This window comes from Dicentrarchus labrax, unplaced genomic scaffold (genome assembly GCF_905237075.1).
Source record: "Dicentrarchus labrax unplaced genomic scaffold, dlabrax2021, whole genome shotgun sequence".
NCBI classification, from domain to species: domain Eukaryota; kingdom Metazoa; phylum Chordata; class Actinopteri; family Moronidae; genus Dicentrarchus; species Dicentrarchus labrax.
The window spans coordinates 26,383,177-26,410,305 of NW_026136705.1; the positions used below are offsets into that span (position 1 = coordinate 26,383,177).

At 38.3% G+C, this 27,129-nt stretch overlaps 1 protein-coding gene across 2 annotated transcripts in view; it reads left to right on the plus strand.

Moving 5' to 3' along the window:
* LOC127363484 (polypeptide N-acetylgalactosaminyltransferase 10) overlaps nucleotides 1-27,129 on the plus strand; it is a 329,736-nt gene that overhangs the window by 291,220 nt on the left and 11,387 nt on the right. For both annotated transcript variants that reach the window (XM_051399975.1, XM_051399974.1), the window contains exons 5-8: nucleotides 9,399-9,584; nucleotides 10,407-10,590; nucleotides 18,016-18,133; nucleotides 22,523-22,630. In XM_051399975.1, coding sequence (XP_051255935.1) covers nucleotides 9,399-9,584; nucleotides 10,407-10,590; nucleotides 18,016-18,133; nucleotides 22,523-22,630 — 596 coding nt within the window. The remainder of the gene's footprint in view (nucleotides 1-9,398; nucleotides 9,585-10,406; nucleotides 10,591-18,015; nucleotides 18,134-22,522; nucleotides 22,631-27,129) is intronic.

The following is a 27,129-nucleotide window of genomic DNA, read 5'->3' on the forward strand; positions in this document are numbered from 1 at the left end:
TTGATAATGGACACTGTGTGATCTGTTGTGATGCGTATTGTTGTATCTTGCTACTGCTGTACTGCTGTGGTGGTAACTGTTATCCTCTAGTCTGGTGATAACAGCAAGACAATCTTCTCTATGGCCAGTCGGTGGTCTGCGGTGGGTGCAGAATGGTAATGAAAAACCAGAAAGTAGAATGGTTCTAATGGCACCATCCACAATGTGAAAAATGCAACCGATCTAATGTGCAACACACTGAACTGAGCTGAACTAAACCGCTTCATGGAAACGGGGCTAAAGAGACACATTTCAACACTGCTGAGCTGTGTTTGGGGACATTTTTCCTTTTACCCTTCTCTGCCTTGCTCTCCAGCCACGGTCTGGTTTAATTTTTGTTCAGCTAATTTTATTTCCTCTAATAAAGCTGTGTTTTGAGGGCCGGGGGGGTAAAAGGCGGTGTTTTTACACAAGAGGGAGCACAAAGCAGTGGAGCACGTTATCATGTTTTAGCAAGTGTTTATTTTTTTCCCCTCCTTTTTAATTGGAGTGTACTTTGGAGATGAGAGCTGTTCTCCAGGGAGGCTGACTTCATTAGCACCTGTAAGTGTCCAGGCATGTTAGTGCAGAAGGGAGAGATTGAGAGAGAAAGGCACGTTTGGGGAGTCGTCTTTTATAAATGCTTTCTAATATTTGGATGTGACGTCACAAACCGAATCAAAAGTTATCTAATGTTCCTCCTCCTCTTCCCAGACAAAACTTTATTCAGTGTGTCATTTTCGCCGTGTTTTAAAGTTGAAGTTGTGATTTTATCGTCTGTGTTTTAACACGAAGGACGAACACGACATCACAGAACGTCTTCTTTGTTTTGTCTTGTTTCCATAAAGCGGTTATTATTATTATTTCTGTTTCATTGAAGTTTAAATTGAGAAGTGGAGCTGCTCCCCAAGGAGCATCATTAGCATCTGTAATAGTGGAAGTAACTGGCATCCTGCCAGCTTAATGGGGGCAATCTTAGTACCACAACAATCATAAACGCAAGTTAACCATTAAGCACAAAAGAGAAGGGGAGGAAAAGGGAAAGAAAGGAAATGAGCAATGATAAGAGAAATGGCCAATAAGAGATGGGGTGGTGTTCGAGTTAAATACTTGTTATTGTATTTTAATAGCCTTCCCTGGAGAGCAGCGATACCATTTTGGTTGTTCAGCAAGTTGAAAGAAGCTACTGTAAAGGATGGACAAATAGTTGATTAGGAAACATGAGAAAATGCCTATGTCTCAGCTGAATGTACAGATTTTTAAGTAGATGGAGACAGATGTTTTATTAATCTGGAGGCATGTTAGTGTCACACTTGATACATGGACTGTCTACTGGACTGCAGAAATAAGCCTGCCACAATTATGCTTGTTTTTACTTCCCTTTCTTTTCTTGTACTCTGTGCTTTTATTCTCCTCTTTTTCCTTTACCTTCTTTGTTCCTTCTTCTTTACCTCATTCCCCTTTTGTGTTTGTTAATTTCATTATTTGTACCTCCGCTATGGAGGTTATGTTTTTGGTGCAGTATGTTTGTTTGTCTGTCAGCAGGATTACATAAAAACTACTGGCCAGATTTTTATGAAACCTGGTGGAAGGGTGTAGCATGCGCCAAGGAAAAGCCCATTACATTCTGGAGCAGATCCGGATCACAGGGGTTATATAAAAATATATTTTTTAATCAAAGTTTTTTTAATTTGCTTTTTTGGCGACGAGGATTCCTTCTCCTGCTCGGCATAAGTATGATCCTCCATTATGAACTAAAGTACAGTGCAGACTTTCAAATGTGCCGGGGCAGTGACAAGCGCCTCTCACTGATCTCCTTCTCCGTTATAGCTGGTTTCAGTCACGTAACGCTGGCTCTGAACGAAAACGCGTTGTGGATTAGCTAGACAGGTAGGCTAGTGCTTTATGTCCCTCTCGGCGATTATAGTTTTTCAAAATGGCGGAACGACATGGAAGCCTCCATGGACTTGCCCGTCCAATGTATATACAGATAAGAAATTCTTCGCTTCAGAGGATAAGTCAGATCACTGGCAGAGGTAATTTTACACCAATGAGGACACATTTATGAATGAAGACATTGATTTTAGCTAATCAAATACTTAAAACACTACACAATGTCCCTTTAACAAACAAAATAGGTCAATATTTATATTTTTGTAATACTGACATATACAGTGATTGTGTTATATTTTTGGCTCACCCCTTTTTTATAATAAATTTCAGGAATGTAAGACAATGGGTATTTGATTATCTGAACAGGTTTCGAGTGCAGAATTGATAAGAACTCTGAAATAAGCTTCCTAACACCAAATATGCAGCTTATCTTAATTAAATATCCCCCAAAAATACATGTGCATTAACAAAAGAGTATCTTAACTTAATACCTTCAACTGCAATACCTGCTCAACCCAACATTCTCAGAAGAGAAGCATTAAAATGCAGTTGCTAATTCTTTACTACATTTCAATACAGCAGTGACTTAAAAAACTGATTCACCTATTGGTCCAAACACCCAAAATTGCATCAATATTACACCCCCTACAAAAACTCAAAGAAAAACATCAGTAAACCTTCTAATTTTCTCAACATTGGATCAGAGCCACATTATTTTTTATTTTTCAGTCGCAGGGTTGTGGAAGGTTTCCAATTCAGACACTTGTTTAATATAAAAGGTTGGAAATATGTCATAATTTCAATAGTCTCCATGCTCTTGATAATAGAGTACTGAAGAACATACTATAGTCAGACTGACAACAACTTGACAGCTCTTCTTTTCATGCGGTCATGTAGATTTTAAAACCCTTCAAATGAGATCAGGGCCAGAAAACTTGTGAAGAGCTCTTGCTATTTTTTGTCGTCCTCTCACAACAGAAGCTGGACGACAGTGTATGTGAGAAAACTTGAACTCGCAGGTCTGAGCTGGCAGGCTGCTGCTCAAACTCTGACAATGACTCTCTCAAGGACTAACAATCCCCACAGGGATATTTTTACAGCAGTCGACAGCAGCAGTACGAGAGCCGCTCGACAGGATGAGGTTTGGAGATTTAGAGTGAACACAACATCAGTGCTGCCGTGTTAACAGTGACTAACAGTGACTCTATCTCTGTTGCTGTTACCGTTCAGTCTTTATGAAGTCAGTTTGCCTCTACTCTCCTCTGCCGTATAACTGCCTCTGCTTCATTTTATTCTCCTTTTTTAATATTTCCATTTATTATTTGTTAGCAAAATAGCAAATTCTCAGATACACTATACACTTTGGGTCTGGGTTTTAGGTCAGGTCTTGCATTACCTTTCTGGAATGCTTAGCTGTAGATTTTTACATTTTTACTTCCTTATGCAAAAATCAGACTACAAGATATTTTTTTCTTCCAAGATGGCCATTCTGTCAGATGGTGATCACAGATTCAGAAGTTCCTGCATGACTCAGCTGAGAGACATGGTAGACTACATGTTGCCACCTTTCATGACTCGTGTGATAGGTTGTCAACAAGGTGCCGGTGACTGACTTTACTGTTCCAACTGACAGGAAGTCCTTGTTGGATGAAGAAAAAAATAAACTTAGGTGCATTTCTACTATTCCAAATCAGAAAAGTTGTTCTTCCTGTGTCCTACAACATCCCAGGTTCGAGACCTTTATTGCCTGTCATTCCAGATAATTCATTCGTCACCGCTCATGTCCTGGCATCTCTCTGGGGTCTTATAAAAGCATAAATATAGCCTACCTTAATTTTTTTAATAAACTTGGAACTTACTATCTTGTCACATTGAAAAAGTATTTAAAAAGGAACTCTATGTCAGGTCACCTGATCCGAACAGAAACCAATGTGCATTCATTCATTTTCCTTTTTAGTCAGAACAGGTCCAACACTCAAAGTAATTAGATCCCAATCAAAATACGGTCCACCAGAACAGACAAAAATTAAGAGTCCAACACTGCATATCTTTCTCTTGTGATTATGACATACAACATGATCAGATCTACCTGAGTCCAATCAGGCATTAGATATATTGAGAAACAGACCTGAGACCAGCAGCCATACATTACGACTTTACCCAACCTGATTAGACTAGATATCATTTGGACCTGGGAAGATTGGGCAGAACCCACTCCTATTGTTCTATTGAAATTGAATGGTTGAGATTACACAGAATGTATGACAAAACTGATTTAAAGATGCATATGTACAATTGCTGTGCATACATGCACTGTAAATCAATCCCAATCCAGGATTCAAATTCTGAAAAATTTGTCAGACCTTCAAATTCAGATATGCAGCAGAAATACAGCAGCCCTGATAGAGATGTTTGTGTGTAATGTAGCATGTGTGCCTGTGCTGTAAATGTGTGACAGTGCTTGAAGGCACAGACATGAAATTGTCAGTCCTCTCTTCTTGCTTATCAAAATACTGCTTTCATCATTTTGCGACGTGGCGGCAGTGTGCACATCTGTAATACATCTCTTATCATTGCCTCAGGAGCTATTTAAGCTCTGTGTATTTTGTGTGAAGGCCCCAGACTAGCTTATATCATCACAGACTCTCCCTCAGCATCATTTTCTTTTTTTTTAATGACGTTTGCAAAAAAAGCAGCTTCAAATGTTCCCGGCCTGGCACTCGGCAAAAAGGGAAGATGTGCAATGGAGTTCACAGGCGCAGCCGAATATTTTGGAGGGATAAATTAGCAGCTTGGTTCTTTGGTGCCATGCCAAGACTTCTGGGAAGTAATCCAGCACCTTGGAAAGACAAAGATTTGGATGCCATGTTGGATCCACTGTAATTTGAGGTTAATTGAATTGAAAATTCCCCCCTTTCTCACCCAACAAAAAAATAAATTGTCTGTAGAGAATTAAGAACTGAAGGGCTATATAGAAAATATAGCATGTGTTTAATGTTTTATGCAACTGTTTTCTGAATCAAAATAAACAGTGGTAAATTGTCATCAAATGTCTATATTTCCCTCGATGAATACTCGTGGAGCACCACTTGCCAAACTGCACTGTCTTCTTCTCTGCTTAGTTTTAGTGTTTGTGATTGAATTCTAATTAATGGCTCAGAGGAAGATGCAACGCATTCCTGTAGCAGAAACAGATGGAGGGTAGCGAATGTTCGGCTGTTTGGTAAATGGGGTCTGCGGAAATGATCCAGGCATCGATGATGTCTGAGCCCTCATCATGTCCTGGACTTCACATTCTAATAATGACTAATGTGTTTGCAGACATCAGCCTGTTCTCGTTAGGGTGATTTATTGCCTCGCCAATTTTCAGTAAACCAGAAGAGCCATATTCCAATTTATTCAGGTCAAATTAACCATTCATAATTAGAAGCAGTAACCTTCCCCGCTCCCTTCTACTTCTCTGAATGTGCTGTACATGTAATGCAAATGTTTATTGTTTAATCTCACTGACTATCATTAGGAAGGTTATGTAAGAATCATTCCATGCAGGGCAAAAGCTTAGCCTGAATCAATCTTCTAATGGTTAATTGCCAATGGGCTGATTTATTGCTGTGTTATGAAGGTGAAGGCTCACCCTTTCCCTCTAAGGGTGGCAGCGACCTTATGGAAACCCCATGGCTTGTTTCATTGTAAAAACCCTGCAGTACATATTAATTATGTGATGACTTACTTTAATATACAATAAGTAGAGATTTGTCAATTATAGGTGAATTACTTTATTTTAATTGACTTATTGATGTTACTTTGTTTTTTCTGGGATGATGCATAATAAGTAACTAATAAGTTTCCGATGTGCCATATTTAGCTAAATCGATGTAGTTCAGTCAGCAGTCAGGGCAGGTTGATATTGTAAGTTAATACAGAAAATATCACTAAAATATAAGGATACAGTCTAAAGTTTATAACACGTTACAAAAAACATAAACTGTAAAACAGTCACATAGGAGCATATGGTCATTACTTCAATAAATGAGAATGAACAAAGGGTAACAGAACATCAAATGCAAATAATGTTTATACATTATATTATGCTAAATAGTAATAATCCATTAAATATCTATTCAAATTGGCGGGGCCATGAATTAAAGGGACACAGTTCCTATAATTTTCATCTGATTGATGTGAACACCCTCAAATCAAAGCTGAAAATAAACACTTTATCTTATTGTTTCAGCATTCTGTCCATCTTCTTTTCTGCTGCACTGTATGTTAATGTCACAAGCAAATTTAATTATGAATTTGGTAAACAAGCCATCCCTTGGCTTCAAATCAAACCCTCTGGCAGTAACGTTAGCACATGTAACATGAGTTAATTTGAGCTAGACCACTTCAGGCAGGCTGCATAAATGGGGCTTTCAGGATTAACCAGGAGAGGCCTATGTGACAGTTTGATAGACAGCACTCTTCACCCCAGTTTTGATTACTGCTCTCTTCTAATTTGGTTTACTCTGCTTGAATAATGTCTGGTCAGATCTGGTCTTGCCCAAACACTCTGGCTTGTCCGGGGGAAGTAACGGTGGGTTTTGATGCTGTTTGACTTAAGGAGATGGGCTGTCATTTACTCAGCCTCATTAAAAAATAAATCACAGGAGAGAGAACAGAATGAGGGATGGAGAGAGAGTGAGAGGGCAGAGACAGATCTGAGGACCTGCTGGCTTCCGATTTGTTGGTTTTGGCTGGTCGTGCTTCAATGTCTAAGTTGTCCGTTGGGATCAGGAGTGTCTCCCTGATGCCAAACAGCATCAAAACAGAAGGACAGGCTAAATGAGGGAGGGAAAATGAAGAGAAGGGACAAAGGATGGACAAAAATAAAAGCAAGAATAAAGCAGGAAGGAACAACAAGAGTGCAGAGATGAAGACATCATGTCAGTCATTTTAGCAGTTGCAGTTTGTCCTGTGAAGGATTGAAAGGGCTGCTGCTTTTCCTCCACCCCCTTCTCTGATATTCAGAATCCAATTAGTGGTTGTGTTGGAGCGGGTTTTCTCAGTGACAGTGGCCCATTTGTAAGAACTGCTATCAATGAGGAACACTGACAGAGGTAATATTTTATTAATGTCTTCCTTTATTCTGAAAATAATGGCCCTTTTTGTCAGGCCTTACAAACTTTTATTATGTTGAAGTTTAGAGACGGATGCAGAGAAAAAAAACAAAAAAAACACAGCCAACAGGAAGATCAAAACTATTAACTAGTCGTATTGTTGAAATTCCACTGATGGACTGCCAATCATAAAGTGAAAGTATAAACCTTTTTGGATCCAAATTTATTTACAAGGTTATGGCTCCTGAAAAAGTGCGCAATCGTAGTATGATGATCAAGAACAATAACCAGTGGCATTAGTCGGCAAAACAAGAGATGGCCTGAAAGCTCTTTTAATGGTGGTTAATTCTTGACATCATCTCCTGACAGTCGCATCAGTACATTCACACAGGACTGGAACATGTTACTACCAGTTGACTCATCATGAGCCCCATCCCCTTTTCCTCTGTGATCCAGTAACAGTTGAGCAAACCTCGGGTAACCTCTTCTTTCCTGTACTTAGATGTGCAATGCTTGGCTTTTCAATGTTGAAAACCAAATTTTGAAGATAGTTAATAAAATAAAAGCAGCATATAGTCACATCTTAAGTTAGTTAATATTAACCTCGTAAGAGCAGTACTGTTGTACTGTGTACAAGCTGAAGATAATAAACTACTCGTATGGTGTTCAAGTCACTAAATGCAACTGCATGACTCTCTCAGTGGCATCTGCTCATTCTCCATCCTTCTAAAAGATGTAGAGTAGTACTGGCTGTTGTCTAACAGTGACATTTGGACTAATGTTTGTGAGGCAGTTTTCATGTGTGATGTAGACAAAAAAAATAAAATGAAACCGTTTGTGTTCCAGGAGAGAGACTGAATAAACACCACTGCTGAGCCATGTCTCACTGGTGGAAATCTGATGCCATCTTATTTTTCACATGCATCTGTTGTGTGTCTACTCAATGTGGAAACATTATATCTGGAACTTTTCTTGGCCAGTTGGTTTGTACCATATGGTATTTTATCAAGACTTCCTCCAATCAAGATGGCATTAAATTCAAATGAATTTCTGCAACATGTTGAAGATTGAAACAGAAGAAACGGGATGGATGATACCAGACAGATGCCTTTATACACAAGATAGATGGAGAGATAGTTTCATAGATAGATAATGAAGGGACTGAAAGAAAATGCAGAATTGGAGTTTTGCTAACCTTTTTCCAATCTATAATATTTCTTATTGGATATTTAATTCATGGCCTTATCCCAGTGAAAATGTACTTTCAAGAAGTTTTTAAAGTGCTTATACCACTCAGTCCGGGAGCTGGACCAGCAATGATAATCTGTTTCATGGGGTTTTTCTGTGATGGTTGACAGTGTTTTCGGCTTTAGAGACACAGTGACAGTAGACAGACAGCGAATGAAACATGGCCTTGAGTCTGGCTCCATTTTTTTTTTATTGACCTGTCAGAACTGACTTGACGTTTGAGCAGAAAGATTTACAGGGTCCATTTAGGCCAGGATTGATTTCTGTCACTGGCAGCTTTGAGAAAAGATGTGTATGTATAATCATCTCTTTGATTGATGAATGCTTTGTTTCATTTTTAGATTTGCCTTTTCTTTCTGTATCTTTATATTTTTTCACCTTCCAGTATTCTAGTATATTTGCTGTTTTGACAAAAGAAGCTGACTGCTTTGTTGACATCTTTCACTGTGTTGAGATTTACTGCTTCGGTGCAGTTTGAGAAAGACTCAATCAGTTTTGATCTGAAGTTTTAAATAGTTTATTTTAATCTTGCATTGTATGATTTACTCACTGACACTGAAGTGAACAGATTACGAGAGGATGCAGTCTCTGTAATTCCCTTGTTTGGAATTATGAATGTTGTTTGGTGAAAAGTTGCTCATCATTGCAATTTGAGAAGAAATGCATTTTTTTTTTTTTTTTTTTGCCAAAAGGCTTTATGACTGCACTAGGAGGGGCTGATTTGATTCCTTTTTCATTCCTCACAGTTGGATTCTTTCTCTTCAGGGTAACATTCTGTCTAGTGTCTGCAGTAAACATATTAAAAAATGTCTATGGGTGCAGAAAAGTAAGTGGAAATATAAAGTTGATCTCAGTTTGGGTGAAAGTGTGTTCTGATGTAATGGCCTTAAGGGAAACATTTCAGTCTGGAGCATGTGGCATAGGCAGATGTCTTGTCTTGATGGTGGCTGTTAATGGTTTAGTTTTCTTTTTATCTATTTTGTAAGAGAACATTTTTGTGGACAATTCATGCTTTCATGTCAGAACCTAATTTACCTATTGTGCCCTTTTAGTGGCATCAATACCATTTTATATTATTCTGATGCATTCACCATTTTGATTATTGAATGATTACTTCTCTCTCTGTTTCCAACTCTGCAGAGCACTTAAAGGTGGCACTAGAGGAGTACATGGTGCGGTTGCCGAAGGTTCGCATCCTGAGGACCAAGAAGAGGGAGGGGCTGATCAGGACTCGTCTGCTGGGAGCCGCCGCTGCTAAAGGAGAAGTCATCACCTTCTTAGACTCCCACTGCGAGGCCAACATCAACTGGCTGCCTCCATTGCTGGGTGAGGAACAAACAGACACAACTCATCAGCATTACATGTTCTTTCCTCCTTATACAATCTTTATTCTTATCTTATTATACCTTATTTAAATAATCAAATAATAATCAAAGAACTGGTTAAAGCCTACCAAATTATTTCAAACAAAATGAAACATGCCTCACGTATAGAGATTTGAATTACACATACAATTTTTTTAAAATGTTAAAAATGAGACGACAGGGTTCTCAGATGGTGAATCCAGTAGTGTTTCCTCCTGGTAAGTAAACCTCTAAGTTACCTCCTCTAGGGGGAAGTGATACCTTCTCAGTCCCAATATATCTCAGAGAGGAAATAGGATGATTGAGTTTAACAAAATACACTTCTACTGTATAACTCATGTTTTTGCGTCTAATAGTGCTTTTGTGTTCAGCAATATTGAGTGCCCTACTCATCTTTTCAACTTAAAATTTCCACAAGGTCAAGTGATAAGACAAATGACTGGTTAGTTTGACATGAAATCATTCTGAAAGTGATCTTTGTACTTATGTGAGGGTGTTTAAAACTGTTACAACAAGTATAGTAACACTGGCTACGAACGCAGCAGCGGTTGTCTTCAGGAGTAGGTGCTCAGTACTATCATAAAGTGGTACTGATAGAGGAGAGGGTAAATATTAATGTACTATCTCAGGTTCTTTTATATATCATAACCGGTTGTTCTTTTAATACATTGAGTTGACAATCAGATTCAAGTATATGCCAATGTTTTTTCCGTTATCTGTTCAGCACCCTTAGAATTCGCATTAACTGTCTACCAACCCGCCTGCCTTCCTCTGTGTCTCTTAGACCGAATCGCGCAAAACAGGAAAACCATTGTGTGTCCGATGATCGACGTGATCGACCATGACAACTTCGGCTACGAGACGCAGGCAGGAGACGCCATGCGAGGGGCGTTTGACTGGGAAATGTACTACAAACGGATACCCATCCCTACAGAGCTACAAAAGGACGACCCCAGTGAACCCTTTGAGTAAGTGCAGTTATTTTTGACACATTTGACATTTGCTAGACGACTTTATCCCAATTATCCTACTGTGCCACGAGTGCATACATCTGTGACACGAGAGGCCTCGGTGTGGGTCGAAACCCTTCAACTGGGTGTGTTGGCGCCGCGCTCTTTTGAATGAGCTACACAGGACCTTGCAACCCTCATTATTCAACAAGGGGTTTTCTATGTGTACTTTCTCTTTGTCAGCCCTGCCTTGCATCCACATTCATACACACATCATCTTTTAGACTTGCGTGCTAGGGTAGACAGACGCAAAATGTTTTTCAGCTTTACTCACCTTAGTGTGGATATAATCTACAGTAAGTGACAATAGGCTTCATCTCTTGGGCAACAACAGCTGAGAACATCAGATCCCATGCAAATACTGTATGTCTGTAATGTGTATAGTGACAGATCCACCACAAATTAACAACCATATTTAACACAAAGATCATGTTATATTATTATATTATATAGTATTAATCCTGTGTTAATTGGAAATGTTGTATTGGGTCGTGTACTTTTTAACAAGGGTTCCTTGGTTCTGTACACATTTCTTTCAGTTTGTTCTTCCTCATTGCCACTGAAGTATAGTCGTAAGATGAGGATACAAATATTGTGTTATTATTTTGCACAATTGTAGATTCACAGAAAATGATAAGCGAGTAATTTATTGAGCCAAATGCCAAACTTTTGTTGGTTCCAGCTCCTCAAATGTGAGGATTTTCTGCATTTCTGTTTTTTATTATTGTAAACTGAATATTTTAGGGTTCGGGACTGTTGGTTGGACACAATATGATATTTGATTTTGTCAACTTTGATTTGGGGAACTGTGATTTGAATTATTCACAGTTTGTGACGTTCTGTGGACTAAATAATGAACCAAATAATTGGAAAATGATTTAATATAAACTGATAATGAGACATTGCACCCTTGTTTTCTTGTTGGTCCTTGGAAAGTTATTATTGAATTTAACAAACAAAGACAAACCGCAGATACACAAGTATATCACAATATAACATCAGATCCCCAGGTAATACCACCCCAGTGCAAACAGGTCTGATAGCTTTCGACCTTCCTCAACACCCAGCAGCACAGATAGGTAACCTTTAAGTAATGAAAGCCAGAATAAATAAACTCTACCCAGAGACACACTTTGCTGTTTGTAAAGCCAAATAACTGCATGTGATGCCAGACACTCCATTTGTAAGCCTTGAGGGATTAGTTAGACAACATTTCTCGATGTTTGGATGCCAAAGACTATTTGGGTGTCCTGGAAAATACAGTAGGTATCATCAGGCAGGGCGCCTGTGGTGCAGGAAGATAAGACACTAAAGAAGAAGGAATGAGCTGCAGAACAATCAGAATCAATCCTCATTTCGTGAATTAGTCTGCTCTTCTTGCCCAATGAAATGACCTTCATCAGTGCAAATCCAATTTAAGTCGCAAAGATTTTCATTTTCATTCTGATTGACATTGCCGCAGCAGAGAATGAGGCTCGGTGGGATGGCAAAATCCATCTTGGAGGTGTGTGTGTGTGTGTGTGTGTGTGTGTGTGTGTGTGTGTGTGTGTGTGCATGTGTGCCTGGGAGTATGATTTTATCCCTGTTCTCATGCCTCTGTCACTGTCTCTTTTGTCAATGCCATCACCCCTCTCTTATTCTTTCTTTCTTTCTTTTCACTCCTTCTGTCTCTCTCTCTCATCCCTCCTTTGGGCTTCAGAGTTTCATTTGGCGATGAGCTCCGGCCTTGACTCTCTTTCCTCAAGGTCAATAGACTGAAATGGAGAATATCAACTTGAGCATTTCTAATTAAATCTAAATTGTGAGTTGGAATATTCATGGCCCATTGAGTTAAATCGTTTTTTCCCTCCAGTGGACTGACACTTGCCAACGAAAAGTGACTAAGGAAGACCTGCAGGGATTTTGTCCAGCTGAAGAAACTCAGACCTGCTCTTGGCAAATGTTACGTGTGACATATAACAACTTTAAATGCACTACAAGGAGTTCCTAACTGGTTATGAAACAGTCTCAATTTAATTCATGACCCACATAAACAAACAAGAGCCTAAGTGAGAAGATTGGGTATTTTTATATAGTTATTCTTAATGCCTGGCACCAGGTCTGATTTGCTTGGATACCCCTTGAAATCAGTGAAACGAGGCAGTGGAAACAACTACTGTTATCCACAGGGCAAGCCACAATCAACACAAAAATAGATTTCACTATTGCTGCTTTCAATAAAATGTATAAAACTATGATTATCATTTACTGTCAATCATATAATAAGTGAAGTCTAACTGGATATTACATCCTAGTTTCTGGTACTACAGAGTTTTCATGATCAATGCTGGGGACAGATTTCTGCCGGAACAGAGATTTGTTTTCTTTTCTTTTTTTTTTACTTAGAAAAAGTATGTCAAACTTTACAGTGTATCAGTATTAAATAAAGAACTTTAAAGTTAATAAATATCAGATCAAAAGAATAATTAAGACTAAGCACGTTGTGCCAGTAACCCCTACTCAGCTTCTTCAAGCACACATTTCAGTCAGCAGTCAAAAAGTATTGAAGTTTGATACACAGCCCAGTATTTTACTTTCAGGGTATTGAATTTTTCTAGTTGTTTCCGGAACTGTTGAGGTCAGTTCAGTCAGTGCTGGTCAATATTAATTCAGTGGAGCTGCTCACTGTCTGAAAGTAGAAGCCTGCAGTTGTACTGTGTAAATCCAATTTGCCACTGTGTTTCCAAGGTTGTTTCCTTCCTTGGAAAAAATAAAATGTAACATCAAAATGGCCAAGAAGGTAATTACAGCCATTCAGAGCTGCACTGTTCTCTTGCTACTTTTCTTTGAAAGACTACAAAAATTAATGTTTGAAAGACTTTCACATATTTGCCACCATTCAGGTCGATATTGAGCTTGTACCTCACAGTGTGTGTTAACAGGTAGTCTAAGGGACTGTGTTTGACGCCCTGCTACTAACAGACGGTCTGGCATTGCAGAAATTCTGTGTTTATGCGTGTTTGTGTTTGCTGTAAACAGATATACACATATAACACACACACACACACACACACACGCATATATATATACACCATCCAGCAAAACAATCTTTCACCCAGAACTTGTTCCTGAACATCAGTTAAACAAAGTAGTTGCTAGGCAACACAGCAGCAGCGATTTCAGTGGTGACTTCGGGTCAGAGCATTACCATTTTAAATTAGGTGTTGCGAAACTACAGGTGTAGTCGTCTGGTTTTGAACAGTAGCTCGCTGTTTGACAGAAAAGAGAAAGAGAGCTATCACTATTTCTGTTGGAACCCAATGATCAACGGTGTGTTGTGAATGTTTACATGTGTGCTCAGGGACAAAATTCAGCCACACAGTTTTGCACCCTGTACATTTTCGTATAGCCTCTACTCACATGCACCACTTTTCCTTCTAGTATATTTCTTAAGCCAGTCCTAAGCATTTGTACATTTTTATGGAAAAAGAAAATTTTGAATAAAATGGCAGGGTCAGACATGCACGACAGCTCAAGAGTGGTATGTCAACTTGAGCTGCACTCAAAATTTTTCATTTAAATTTGCTATTACTCATTCATTTAGACAGGCAAATTTTATGAAATGATAACACATCATGATACAGTAAAACTAATGGCCAATATACAACAATGTTGCTGAGTCTTACAGTCAGTACTCAAAATAGAAAAGTGTAGTGCCTTTCGGACTTGTCCAGTAATTTATTCTACTGTATCAACTGGACAAAATTCAATTAAGCTGATGCTGTTGATTTAATTCTTGAGTATTGAATTATTCTGATGGTATGTTTGGTAAATGTGAGAGGAATTCACTTAACCAAGTCTCTTTTGAAATAAAAGAATAGTGGAATCTTTGAACAAATGTCAGTATTATTAAAAATTGAAATGGTTTTCGAGCAATGTTTGCCATTGTAGGCTCTCTGCTTACTACAGCCCTTAAGCTGCTGTGTTGAAATGCTACCTGCACTTTGCTAAACTCTACAACTTGTCTCTTCTTTTCTTCAAACCCAGCATCAGCTTCCAGTATGACAGTGATTCATGTCCAAGCAGCCGTCCGGTGCCTAAAAGCTCAGCAGCCTTAAGGCAGAAAAATGGAGTTGGGAAAATTCTATAATTCAAATTAAAATGTAGAACGTTCCTCAAGTAATGTATCGAGCCTCAAATTTATTGTAAAAACAACAATGGTTTGACAGGTAACACGTAAAAGTAAAGTGTTTATAGTTAAACATTTGTAGCCAAACATGCCTCTGGCTGTTATTCTGGAAATTAAACCGGAACCTGTTTTGTTTAAACGATCCTCATGTTCACTAGCTTCATCTGAGTTGTGAGATATCAGTGTTGTCTGTCCTGAAGCCAGCGTGTTTCATTCCTCACAACTCCTGGGAGGTGAAGTGTATTTGTGTTTTCTCCCTCTGGCAAAGAGGTAACCGTCTCCGCCCCACAAATCGGTGCCCACACAGTGACTCTGCTCTCTTTTCTAAGCTTGCACACTCCAGTGACCATACAAGTTTGCAATCACTACACTTTGTGCAGTCATACAGCTACAACACACACCATTCCTTTGTCCCCCTGCAACCACTGTTGTGTATCCTTTGTCTCCTGATGAAAGTCCACTGCATTTTATTCAGCACCTCTCTAGGGAGGTGTGTGCACGTGTGTGCGTGCACATGTGTGTATGTGGGTGGGTTGGCTTTGTGTTTTCTTGAGTTTTCCTTCTCCAGCATACAACAATTACAAGTCATGGACAATAAACTGCTCAGATACACTGTCACCCAGCAAGGAAAATCAAGTCATTCAGTGTGACAAACATATTTTAAAGAGGTGAAGGGCAACGTCTGGGCCTCCTGTGTCTCCACTCAATCATACGTTTTGTCAAGCCTGGATCACAGTTTTTCACAGATTTAGAATATACTATACAGTGTATTGTCCAAATAAAGGGAGGCAGGGAAAAAAAATAAGTTTTTGTGGATTTCACAAGGTTTAATATGTGATTATTTCATCTTTTAAAGGTCCAATGTGTAAGATTTAGGAGGATCAGTCGGTAGAAATGCAATATAATATGCATAACTGTGTGTGTTTCATTAGTGTATAATCACTTGAAAATAAGAATTGTTATGTTTTTAGTACCATAGAATGAGCCCTACACACGTGTGGGTTGCATTCCATGGAGGCAGTCATATTGAACCTCCATGTTTCTACAGTAGCCCAGAACCGACAAACCAAACACTCACTGTAGATAGGACCGTTCATGTTTCAAATTTGGCGTGTTTCATAGCCAACTGTAGTTTCTCCTTTGCGCTTGGATAGGGAACGTGAAGCAAAGGACTTGCAGTCTGGAACTACACCACTAGATGCCACTAAATCCTACACACTGGTCCTTTAATGAACTTGTTTCGTAGTTTAGTTGCTCAGATTTACTTTGAGTCCTACGGGTTACCCGTAACACCCCTCTGTGCATAGATCCGCAGAGATGTTCACCTGAACCATAATTTCAACCTAAGACACCGACTGATAACAACTTATCAGGACCTCCAGTTCTTTCTCTTTTCTTTGTACTTTAATAAAGTGGAGTAATAAAGCTCTATGAATGTCTTGCGTTTTTTGCTGTAGTACCCCAGCACATTCAATTTGAAATTCAAATGTTCTTTTCTGAGAGACCACCATTACTGTATGGTCACAAATGACCTCAGACTCTGGTCAAAAATGCTTTAAGTGCAAGAAATATTAAGGAATGTAAAACAAATCTTCTTTTTGGATATGGTTAAAGCTAAAGGTAGTTAGCCACCACTGTCTATATATCATAGTTTAATACCCAGAATCCAGAAGATGGGAGTGACCACAGCCTATTAATTGTAATTATAAATTTATTGAACTCCGGTAATATCTGTGTCTCAACATATTGATCACCAGGGTAGATAAGTGCCAAGGCAGAGCATACCATCAAGTGATACTCCAGCCAAAATGTTTTTAGTATTAAATGCTTGATAGTTGTCTGTTAAATGTTGGTAGTGTCATCATGATGTCCTTTAGACTACTGGTCTGTGGATATATGTCATTTGTAATTTGCGAGATTGTTGAATAACAGATAATCTAAATTAAATCTGGATTTAGTGTTTCCCTTTGTCATTATTCTTTGTCATTGTATCATTTGTCATGTCAGTATGACTCACTGTACTCTCTATGGTGGTGAAACAGTCAAACACAGGCTCTTTCTGACTTACTGGCTCGCTGTTTACTATATAGTGAACTTGAAAAAAAGAAATGAAAATTTTCATTTTGGCCTTGAAAATCCCCACAGTGGAACAAGAAGAGTGGTGTCAATGGCATGTTGACTACTCTCTGCTCACAGCCCTTAATGCCAGCGGTGCATTTTATAGATGCGAAAATTACAGTCTGGCGACTTAACACAGTGATGATGCAAAATTATGATTCATAAGTGTCTGGAAGCCTAATTTACTGCTTACTATAAAGCAGGGGTTTTCAGAATGTGACTGTTGGCCTCCCCTTAGACAAAGATTGGAAAATGTCGCCCCCTCAATTACTGGATGCCAGGGATCATGATTATGTAATGATCTCATAGACACTCAACAATTGAGTCAAGATACCCCAATACTGCTTTTGGACATAACTTCACACCACACCATAAAACAAGGTCTGTCCAAAGGAATGTATTAGTTTCTGACTATGGAAAAGTGGGGAAAACCCGAAATTATTAGCCAAATCACACACCTTTAGGCTTTTATAAGTAATTTTCTTTTGATAATTAATGTAATATTCTTTCACTTCCATTCCCTGAGCCTTCCCTAAAACTGTTTGCTATCAACTATTGAGTGTCTATTGTATTAAGAGAAGTGACTAAGTCACTGAGGGTGTAATTTTAGACACAACCTCTCTTGCTGCTGTGGCGCTGGATACCCAGTGTCTTTCTCCATGGTTCCTTAATACACTACCGGGACTATAAGCACTGCTTTGCAAAGATGCAGTACTCCTTTGCAACTACCAAGAATTAACATACCAAAACAGCTACCACCAAGCAACAACTTTAAAATTAAACAGCATTCCTTACAACAGCCCAAAAAGCCAACAACAACTCGTAAGAAATCTGATTGTCATCTCTTAAGTAGAGCTTTGCATTGTACTGATGCAATATTATATCTTGTTATAAGAGTAGATTATTATAGAACTTTTGATTATGATGATATAAGGATATGTAATGTTCTTGACCTCTTTTTTTTTTATGCTATCACGGCTGAGAAATGGGAAGAAGATGAATGGATAAAACTTTACCAAGTGGAGGAGCACCACTAAAACACTGAGACATTTTTTTATTGTCTAATTCTCTGTAACTGTATCTTTTTTGTCCTCCAGGTCGCCTGTGATGGCAGGTGGACTGTTTGCTGTGGACAGGAAGTGGTTCTGGGAGCTGGGAGGATACGACACAGGTCTGGAGATCTGGGGAGGAGAACAATATGAGATCTCATTTAAGGTAAAAAAATAAAACACACCACAAAAACACAGCTACAGTAAGGTGAGGTGAATAACCGATAGTGTCACTTTAACCTCTGTGTACTTTTTGGAGTGTTTAATCAAATCTGAACAAGTGAGTGTGTTCTTCCATGTTTTATGTTTGGAGTCAGTCAGAGAACCAACTGTGTACATTTTTTACTGAATAGTTCATACTGTTAATGAATACAATTCTGTATGTAGGACATAATAGGTACTATGAATAATGTACAGTGTTTTTTAAAATCAGATTTAGTTAGTCTGTTAGAAACATGAGCAATATTGGAATTTTTCTTCACTTTAAGTTACGTTGTATAGACATGGTGTCCACTGTTGCAAAGAAGGCACAAATAAGTTTTGGACTGTTTTGATTGACCGATTGATTGATTTGATTTTGATTACCACCGTTGTGTATTGACTATTTTTTGCCTATATCTTATTGCATATTTATATTTGCAAATAGTATGGAGTAGTAGTTATTCTTATAACAAATAACAATAAGGTTTAAATAAAATCTAAACTATATTATTTGTTAATAAACCTGCGCTTTAACTAAATAGCTAAGAAGAAAAAAAAACAGGTTGAGCTCATGAGACATTCCTCATCATGGTTTCAACTCTTGTTTCAGTCATTTGAGTGAAATATGCTGTGTTGCATGGCTCACTACTTCATACATTAATCATACTCCAATCTTATATTTGGCTTTTGTGTGGTGCTTCTTCATGAATTATTCTATGGCATCGCCATAACTGCTTGCGACTTGGCCAGCATGTTAAGAACTCTTTGCTGCCTCCGTCAGCGAGCTCTGGACCGACAGAACAGCCAGTCACAATAATTGAATTCGGGTTTGAGTGAGTAAGGACTTTTGTCGTCTCACTCAATTAAGCACAAAGGCCACTGCTGTGTAGCTTGATTTGATTGGACATATGCTGCTTTGTGATACTAAAATTAGAGCGAAATTTTCAGCCAAGTGCATTTGTTGTTTATAGAAATTGAGCATCCACATCAAATTGACTGTCAAAATTGTTTTACCTTCTACTGCTTCTTTATATTAATGCATAATATTTTGTTACTCCATTTTTTGCTTATTGATGCTGATGTAATAGTGATTAAACATATACTGTATGGCATGCATGAAAGCCAAATCATTCACCGTGAGGCATTATGCTTCTACAGAGGCAACATCAGTAGTGTAACAGAGCACATAGTGGGCAGAGAAGACAGAAGAAGCTATAGTCCATATCAGTTGAACAATATGGATTTTATGAAAATAACAATCTTCATCAACAAGCAATGCTGAACCTGTCAAACAACTGAAAAAAAAAAAAAGATGTGCTTAAACAAACCATGTTTAGTCCAAATCTACTCTAAAGTTGACTATACAAACTTTAGACATGAGATATCGGGCCTTGGCCTTTTAATAATGAACTGCTTTGTGAGAGCAATTAGCCAAGTGGTTATTTATCATACAAGGATGACAGAACCTTCAAGCTATTAAACTGTACCAATGTATGAGCTTTATATTGGTTTTCAGTTTACAGGTGTCCCTAAAGTAAAGATAAAGGATGATATTCGTTATATTATTGCTGAATGCTAGTTGACAGTTGTCAGAGGACCGTACCCTATTTTCCTGAATATCAGGAATCTTTAGACTTAATGCCAATTTTAGCTTAATGGGCAACAACAAACTTCTGGTCATCTATGGAAATTGGCATTATAACAGAAAGATGCAGCAATGTTTGAAACCTACACGTGTTTAGATCCTTAGCTTGCAGTTTGCTTCTTCCCTGCCTTCGGTGTGACATTGCTGTGTTTCTTAGCCACAACCACTTTTGATCAGTAGACAAGCACCTACAGCATGTTACTCTTTGTCTATTAATATCAAAAATAAACCATGTTCCTCATTTGCATGACTTTTAAAAAAATACTGCCAAGAATCAGAAATAATTAGATTCATTATGTGTATGTAAATGCAGGTGATGTTGACAGGGCCATGTGTATTGTAGAATATTGGCAAGCACCAATGCTATTGCATTGTGTAACTTATTTTGCAAAAGCAATATATTAATAAAGTTATTATTATTTTGAAAAAGAGACGGTAATGCCGCCTTTTGCCACGATAGTGTGGTTTTAGTCTTTATGGTTTGAGGTGAGCAGATTGGAGAGGTTGTCTGTTTGAGGTGAGTGATAAGACTTTCAATTTAATCTTAGGGGCGCTGAACTCAAGCTCTTGATCCCTCCTGCAGCGAGGCGCCCCTGTTATTAAGCTCAAGTGTTTCAGTCAGGGATGAAGACGATGGAAGGGATTGGCGCAGCAGGTCAGACCTTACCTACAGCGAGATGGGGAGAGGGTGGATTCAATCTGTTATTTCCCTCGGTTCTGTTTGTCCAAGCTGTAGCGGTGCAACAAACTTGACAAGCAGTAATTGAATTGAAAAAGCAGCCAGCTGATGTCCACTCTGGAGAATCAGGAAGGGGAGTGATGCAGAATATCAACAAACTGGAAATTATCAAGTCCAAAACAGAAGTCTATCTGTCAAGGAAAAAGCAACATTTTTCTCTTTATTGACTCACTGAGCATCCCCTGTGAACAGCCTATGTCCATCATCATACATGTGTCCTTGAGAAAGACAAAACTTCAACCTGTTAAGGCATTGCAAGTCAATCTGAATAAAAGCAGTGCAGTGGAAATGAATGGTTATATCAAAGGAGTTTTCCCTACAAGAGCCGAGAGATTCTAGTCACGACAGGTGTAGGAGTAGATTGTAAGATCTGGGAATTTGTGGAGGACGGTGTGCTGTGAGATGGCAAGAGAGGTCAAGGAATGTATGAATAACCCAGCATGTTTGTTATCAGTAAACTTGTCACAGTTTTTTGAGAAGTTTAACATGTTTGTATTGGCTATGATTCATTTGATTGATGTTGCACAATCAATTGAAAAAGGGATCAAATTTGTGATTTGTTCTAAAAGAATATATCAGTGTATAAAACATGTATACTTCATCTTTTGACTTATGCAGTTTTTAGCAGCTATCGGTTTCCATTTATCTCTGTAAGATCAATTAGCAAGTTTTGGAACAATTAGCCCGTCAAACAAAGGACAACAATTTTGAACAATTCACTTAATTTAAGCCAAAAAATGCCTGACATTCACTGGTCCCATGGTTTAATGACGTTTTACAGTTAATGGACTTACTGAAAAAAGAATCAAGAGATGAATTATTAATGAAAATAATAAGTAGTTGTAGCCGGAAAACTAGCAGGTTGAATTAAGATTGATGATAGGAACTCATAATAATGTGATTTTGACAAAGCAATTTAGAGTTCACCTCAAGTAAGTTTCAATATTCTGCTGTTTGATCTCCATTAGGTATTGTCAGGAACATGGTTTTCAGGATGGTTTGCTGATGTGAAGTTTACACTTAGTAACTAGGTAAAACAGTGATATGGTCCTTAAATTAAGTTTTATACCTTCCTAAGCTAGAGAGTTAAGCTATGTCACACTTTCAAAGATTTTTGCAATACAATAATACATACATTTATGAGTTCAGCCGTTAACTGGCAAATGTTTATTTAAATACTTAAAGTGGAAATTGTAAATCTGTTCTTAAACTTTTACTTTCTGACCTTCTGACCTCAGACTGCTCTGATTAAGTTTAAATTCATACATCGCTCAAAATATATCTTAAAAATTTCAAATACTCAAATCCAGTAGACTTGAAAGGTGGCTCTGCCTTCCAAAAGCAGCATAACAAATCCAATTTCAGTCTTTGTCATTAGGCTAAGCATGATTGACTTGTCTTGTTCCCTTTGATGTCATTCACTCCCTCTGGTCTCTCTGCAGTCTAGAAACACATGAACTTTCTGTGGAGTTGTTTGAATTGTGTTCACACTCCTGTTTTGTAGATGATAATTAATATTAACAGTTTTTTAAGCTTGACCAGCCTCACATCATATTAATCTATCTGGTCGTAAACACGAGTCTGACTGTACATCTCTACTTCTTTCTTCATTTTCTTTTTCACAAGTATAGGATACAAACCAGTCAACATACCGTACAACCATGTACAGACAGTATACATTACTTCATGTCCCTCTGCTTGAGTCATACTCCCACTCCTTCCATCTTTCCTTTTCTTTACACCCCAACCTTGTTGCCTCTCTGTTGCTTTGTCTTCACCATGTCTTCCCACGCTTTGTCTTTCTCACACTGTTTGTTTTGTCTCTTGGAGTAGTTGACCTTGTCTGCTCATCTGATATTCACATTGTTCACTTACACAAATACCAATGCACCAGCTTTGAGCAACCCCCCCACCCCCCTTTCTCTGATATCATCTTTTTCACTGCTGAATCTCTCGTTGTGTCTCTGTAGGTATGGATGTGTGGTGGTCGGATGGAGGACATCCCTTGCTCCAGGGTAGGACACATCTACAGGAAGTACGTCCCCTACAAAGTTCCTGGTGGGGTCAGCCTGGCCAGGGTGAGTCTCAGATGGTTTTATAGCAAAACTTAATGTGGACCCAAGGACTTTCTTTGCAGAATAATGGTCTGAAACACTTGAGGGGAAAAGCATCTAATTTCCATTTCTGGTTCTTTGCCTTTATTTATGTTTCTATACAAACATCTCATGGTCAAGTGTTTTACATTGAATGTGTGGAGGTTTAGTGATTTTGTACATTGCGCTGTAAAAAATAAAACAAATGCAAAAAGATATGGAGGACACGTTTGAGAACTCTGCCGCTAAGACATCTTCTGCTACTCCAGCACAATGTGGCTGAATGGAATGGCAATGAATAGATTTGTTTTGTATGAAGTGTTAACAATAAGGTCTGTAGATAACCTAAAGTAGTAATAAGTATTTTTACAAATGTATGTTTAAGCTTCACTTTAAGCACCACTAATTAAATCCCATTCACCCTCAATGTCCTGGGTTGGTGACAAAATCTTCAGCATCAGATATCACCAAACAAATAAAACAGTGACTGCGTGTCAAACCTGTTAAAAAATGTAAAATGTATTCATATCACTTAATATCAAAAACTGTAGATCAAGCTGTTCTTGTACAACTGCTTGTGAGTAGACAACATGTAACATTAAAGAACATTTAAGAAAGGGGAACTCCATTGACTTTACACAACCCATTTGGGTTAGAGGTCTTGTTGCTTCCTTTTCAAAACAAAATATTAAAAAATAAATGTATAAACTCTATATGTAAACTGACATAAAATACTCAAAGTATTCAGAGAGATATTTTTCAAATGTTCTATTGCACAAGAAACAAACGAGTTACAGCTGTTGTTTCAGCTATGCAACTGTATGGCGTATATGAAAAATTCATATCATAAGGGAATTTAAAGTATATTGCCCTAGTTTGGTCTTAGCCTACATTTGGTGTTGAGGCTAGCTGTTCAAGGCTACGTTAGCCACTACTATCACACCCAAATCTCTGACTGGACCGTTATGAGTCTGAAAATGTTATGCTAAATCTGTGGAGTACTTAAAAAGACAAATGAGGTACAATATCTTAAAATGTTGATTTTGTATTCAAACTGAAGAGTCACTGAGAAACTGACACTTTAAATTAATTTCTGCATTGGACACCTTGGTGATGATCACTCAGTGAATTTTAGCTTATTTCGCACCCTTTAACTTTCAGTGCACGTATCAGACCCCTGTATCCACAGTCTACAACTTACAGTCTTCCAATAATGAGCACAAGTTTCTTCATTCCGTGTGAGCTTTAACACTTGGTTATGAGTATGAGAAATAAAAAAAAATGTCCGGCTGTAGCTGAATGATATTCATCATGCATGACTCAGCCTCAGTCTGACACCTGGCTCTGTTTGGCTCAGCTGAATATGTAATTAAACCTCTTGGCCTTTGTTTTTGCCTTGTCGGTCTGACCATTAGCCCCAGACTGAGGCTGTATTGAATGCTAATATCAAACAGGCAGCAGGTTTAACAATACAGATATAATTACTGTACCTCAGGCTGTGATGAATTTTGTTTTGTCCCCAGCGTCGTCCTCTGCATAGTAGTTTTAAAATAATTAAATACATAAGTGGGCCTTGCCTTTTGAACTGATTTGCTTTAGTTGACTGAATGAGTATGTTTGTCATACTGTTAAAATATAAATTATAGCCTGGCTGATGGTAGAGAAAACAGAGTAGTTTTGTGTCCTCCATCAAATAGGATAGTCTAAGTTGGAAGATGCTTCATTTAAGTTTGTTTTCACAAAGGTGCAGATAACAAAACTGTTTGAAGGTTTTGAAAAACTAGAAGGGCCATGCAGCCAAAAGCAGCAATACAAAAGACTTGACAATCAAGATAGAAGAGAAAATGGCATAAATGCAAAGAGCTTTATTGAAACTAGTTCTGGAGCAGATGCAGAAGGGAGCTCTTAAGAAAGGGCTTTGAAAGTGGAGGAGGAAGAAGAGATTTAGCTATTTTCTTGTTGTTTTTGGCCTTAGAATGTGGATGGAAAATGTCACAAGGATGACCTGAAAATGCTAATGGAGACACGTGTTTTGGCAAATGAAAAGCGTTTTGAAATTTAGCCAGCAGGCTTTCAGACCAAAAACAGACGAGCTTTATACAACGCAAGAGATAAGGTTGATGGGGGTGAAGAAAAGCGAAGCTGGAAGGCTGATTTGAGTCAAAGTTTGCATAAGATGGTGAAGTTTTAACCATGAAGCTTCATTATCTGCCTAGGACTTTAAGGACGAAACTGTAATCATAAATTGTTTTATAGCATAGAAAAGAATAGTCACAGTTTACACCTTCACCTTCCCTTTTTTTCTCTTTTTACGGTGAACCTACAGAGACAGAAAGTGTAACAAACTGAGTAGTTTGCAAGAGTTACATTATGAAAACCCATGTTTTTGGATCTATACCCATACAGGAGATTGCACCATTGATTTTGTCCTGTGCTCTTTTAAGGGGAGTCAGAAAGGAGTTTGGTTAGTTTAATGTTTTAGTTACGCTTCACCAAGAGAATCTCCAGTCATGGTCCAATTCTTTGCCTGAGGTAAGAAAAACACCAGGTCTTTCGTTTCCTTTCTTTTCTTTAACTGCTGTAGATTGTGTAGGCATCCACATAACTGTTCCATGGTGAGAAAAACTGTTTTCTATCGCCTAATTAAAGGTTATTTTATAAACCACAATAGCAGGTGAGTCCCTTCAGCAAGTACAGATGCCCTGAGTCCAGTCAACATGAAGAGAGAATCACTGAACTCCACTTCACCTGGAGGGTGTGAGTTTCGCTGCAGGCAATGAGCTGTGCCACTGGGAGTCTGTGTGTGTGTGTGTGGCTGGAGGCATTTTTCCTCTACATCTGTACCTCCAAAGGCCGGAAGATTTGTATTTATACTTTCCTTGGAGGCTCACTGAACCTGTATTCTCATTCATTTTACCATCCATACCTCCAAGGCTGCTACCATCTGTATTCCCAGACATGCATCTGTACCTCAGAGGCTGACAGGCTCTGTGTTTTTTACTCCTTTACACTTGACAGGCTTCAGATGGATGGATTTCCCATTGCTCAGGTGTAAATCTTTCATGTTTGCAATTGTCTGAGCTTAAAGAGCCTGTTGAGGAAGCTGTCTGCCCTGCAGTTGTCATTGCTTACAAGTTCTATCACCTGCTTATCTTCTTTATTCCACTTAGACAGTTTCATTCTGAAATTAGATACTTTCATAATGATTGAAAGAGACATTGTCACCGAATGTCTGACTTTTTGAATATTATTAGGTGTATATATTATTAGGTCTTTAATTTCAAGCTGCTTTTGTTGTAGTCTAGTGAAAACACTTGTCACGCAGTTTAAACACAGTCATAAAAAGACATTTAAAGATTAAAGAAGAGTCGAAAAAGCTACTTCTCAAACGTAAAATCAGCTCCCATGCCAGTAAATGTTTTCACTGGCATTCATTTTCAATAAAAAAAAACAAGCACACTTCCTATCCCTGTGTCATTACTAACACACAATCAGGCAAACTGTACCATATATAAACTGTACCATATATAGAATGTTTCAGGATATTTTCTCTCTGACACTTTTCTTTTTGTTACCTGTATCTTAAAGTCAAAATGGTCTGTTTTTTACTCACCTGTTTCACACAGTTGACGCGTCCTTAGCCGATGATTTTCCCCAGGAAGTGGTCAAACCTGCAGGTTTCTCTGTGTTAAAATGGAGTGAAACAGAATTGCAACCTGCTTCATAATTTTTCCCTTTATACAGTTCTATATATACTGGTGTTCACATTTAAGCCATTCAAGTTACAAGAGTTTTGTAACATTTAAAAGGTCATGCAGACAAGTTTTTTGAAGACATTTTTAAGCTTTATTGACTGTGTCAGAACACACAGTGCATCACAGCTTGTTGGTATGAGGCTGCATCACATAATGACCACCAGGGTGCCCAGGTGGTCTTAATGTTATGGCTGATCGGTGTACACATTTCCCAGTACTGCACATAGACATATGTTGTTTGTGGAAAATCTGGGGAACAACTAAATATAATAAATATATAGGTTTAGACTATGTTATTTACTTTATATTGATCGGTTTTTTGGCTCTGTGCGGTTCAGAATTCAAAAGTCAAGTGTTTCATTAAATAGTGTGATAAGCTGCATTTGTTATAATTAACATGTCAGAGAGTAAAAGGGGAAAAGAGCGTCTTTTCTGAAGCCATCCTCCCTGTAAATTATCTCATAATTGAGTTCAGTTGTATCTGCTTTCATGACTAGAGACAAGTTGCTTCTATTTTTTAATCTCTCGCCTTCTGGGAGACAATGACAGTTCCTGTGAGATGACTGGCCGCCTTTCTGCTGAGTGGCTTTGATCATTCTGTCATGTCAGATCAATCAAAACATCAAAGATGGCAAGATGTAGAGATGATGGCTTAGTCTGTGTTTCAATGACGACTTGATGTCCAGAAGCACAAAGATCTGCTAACAAGCCAGTTGACTGCAGGACTTT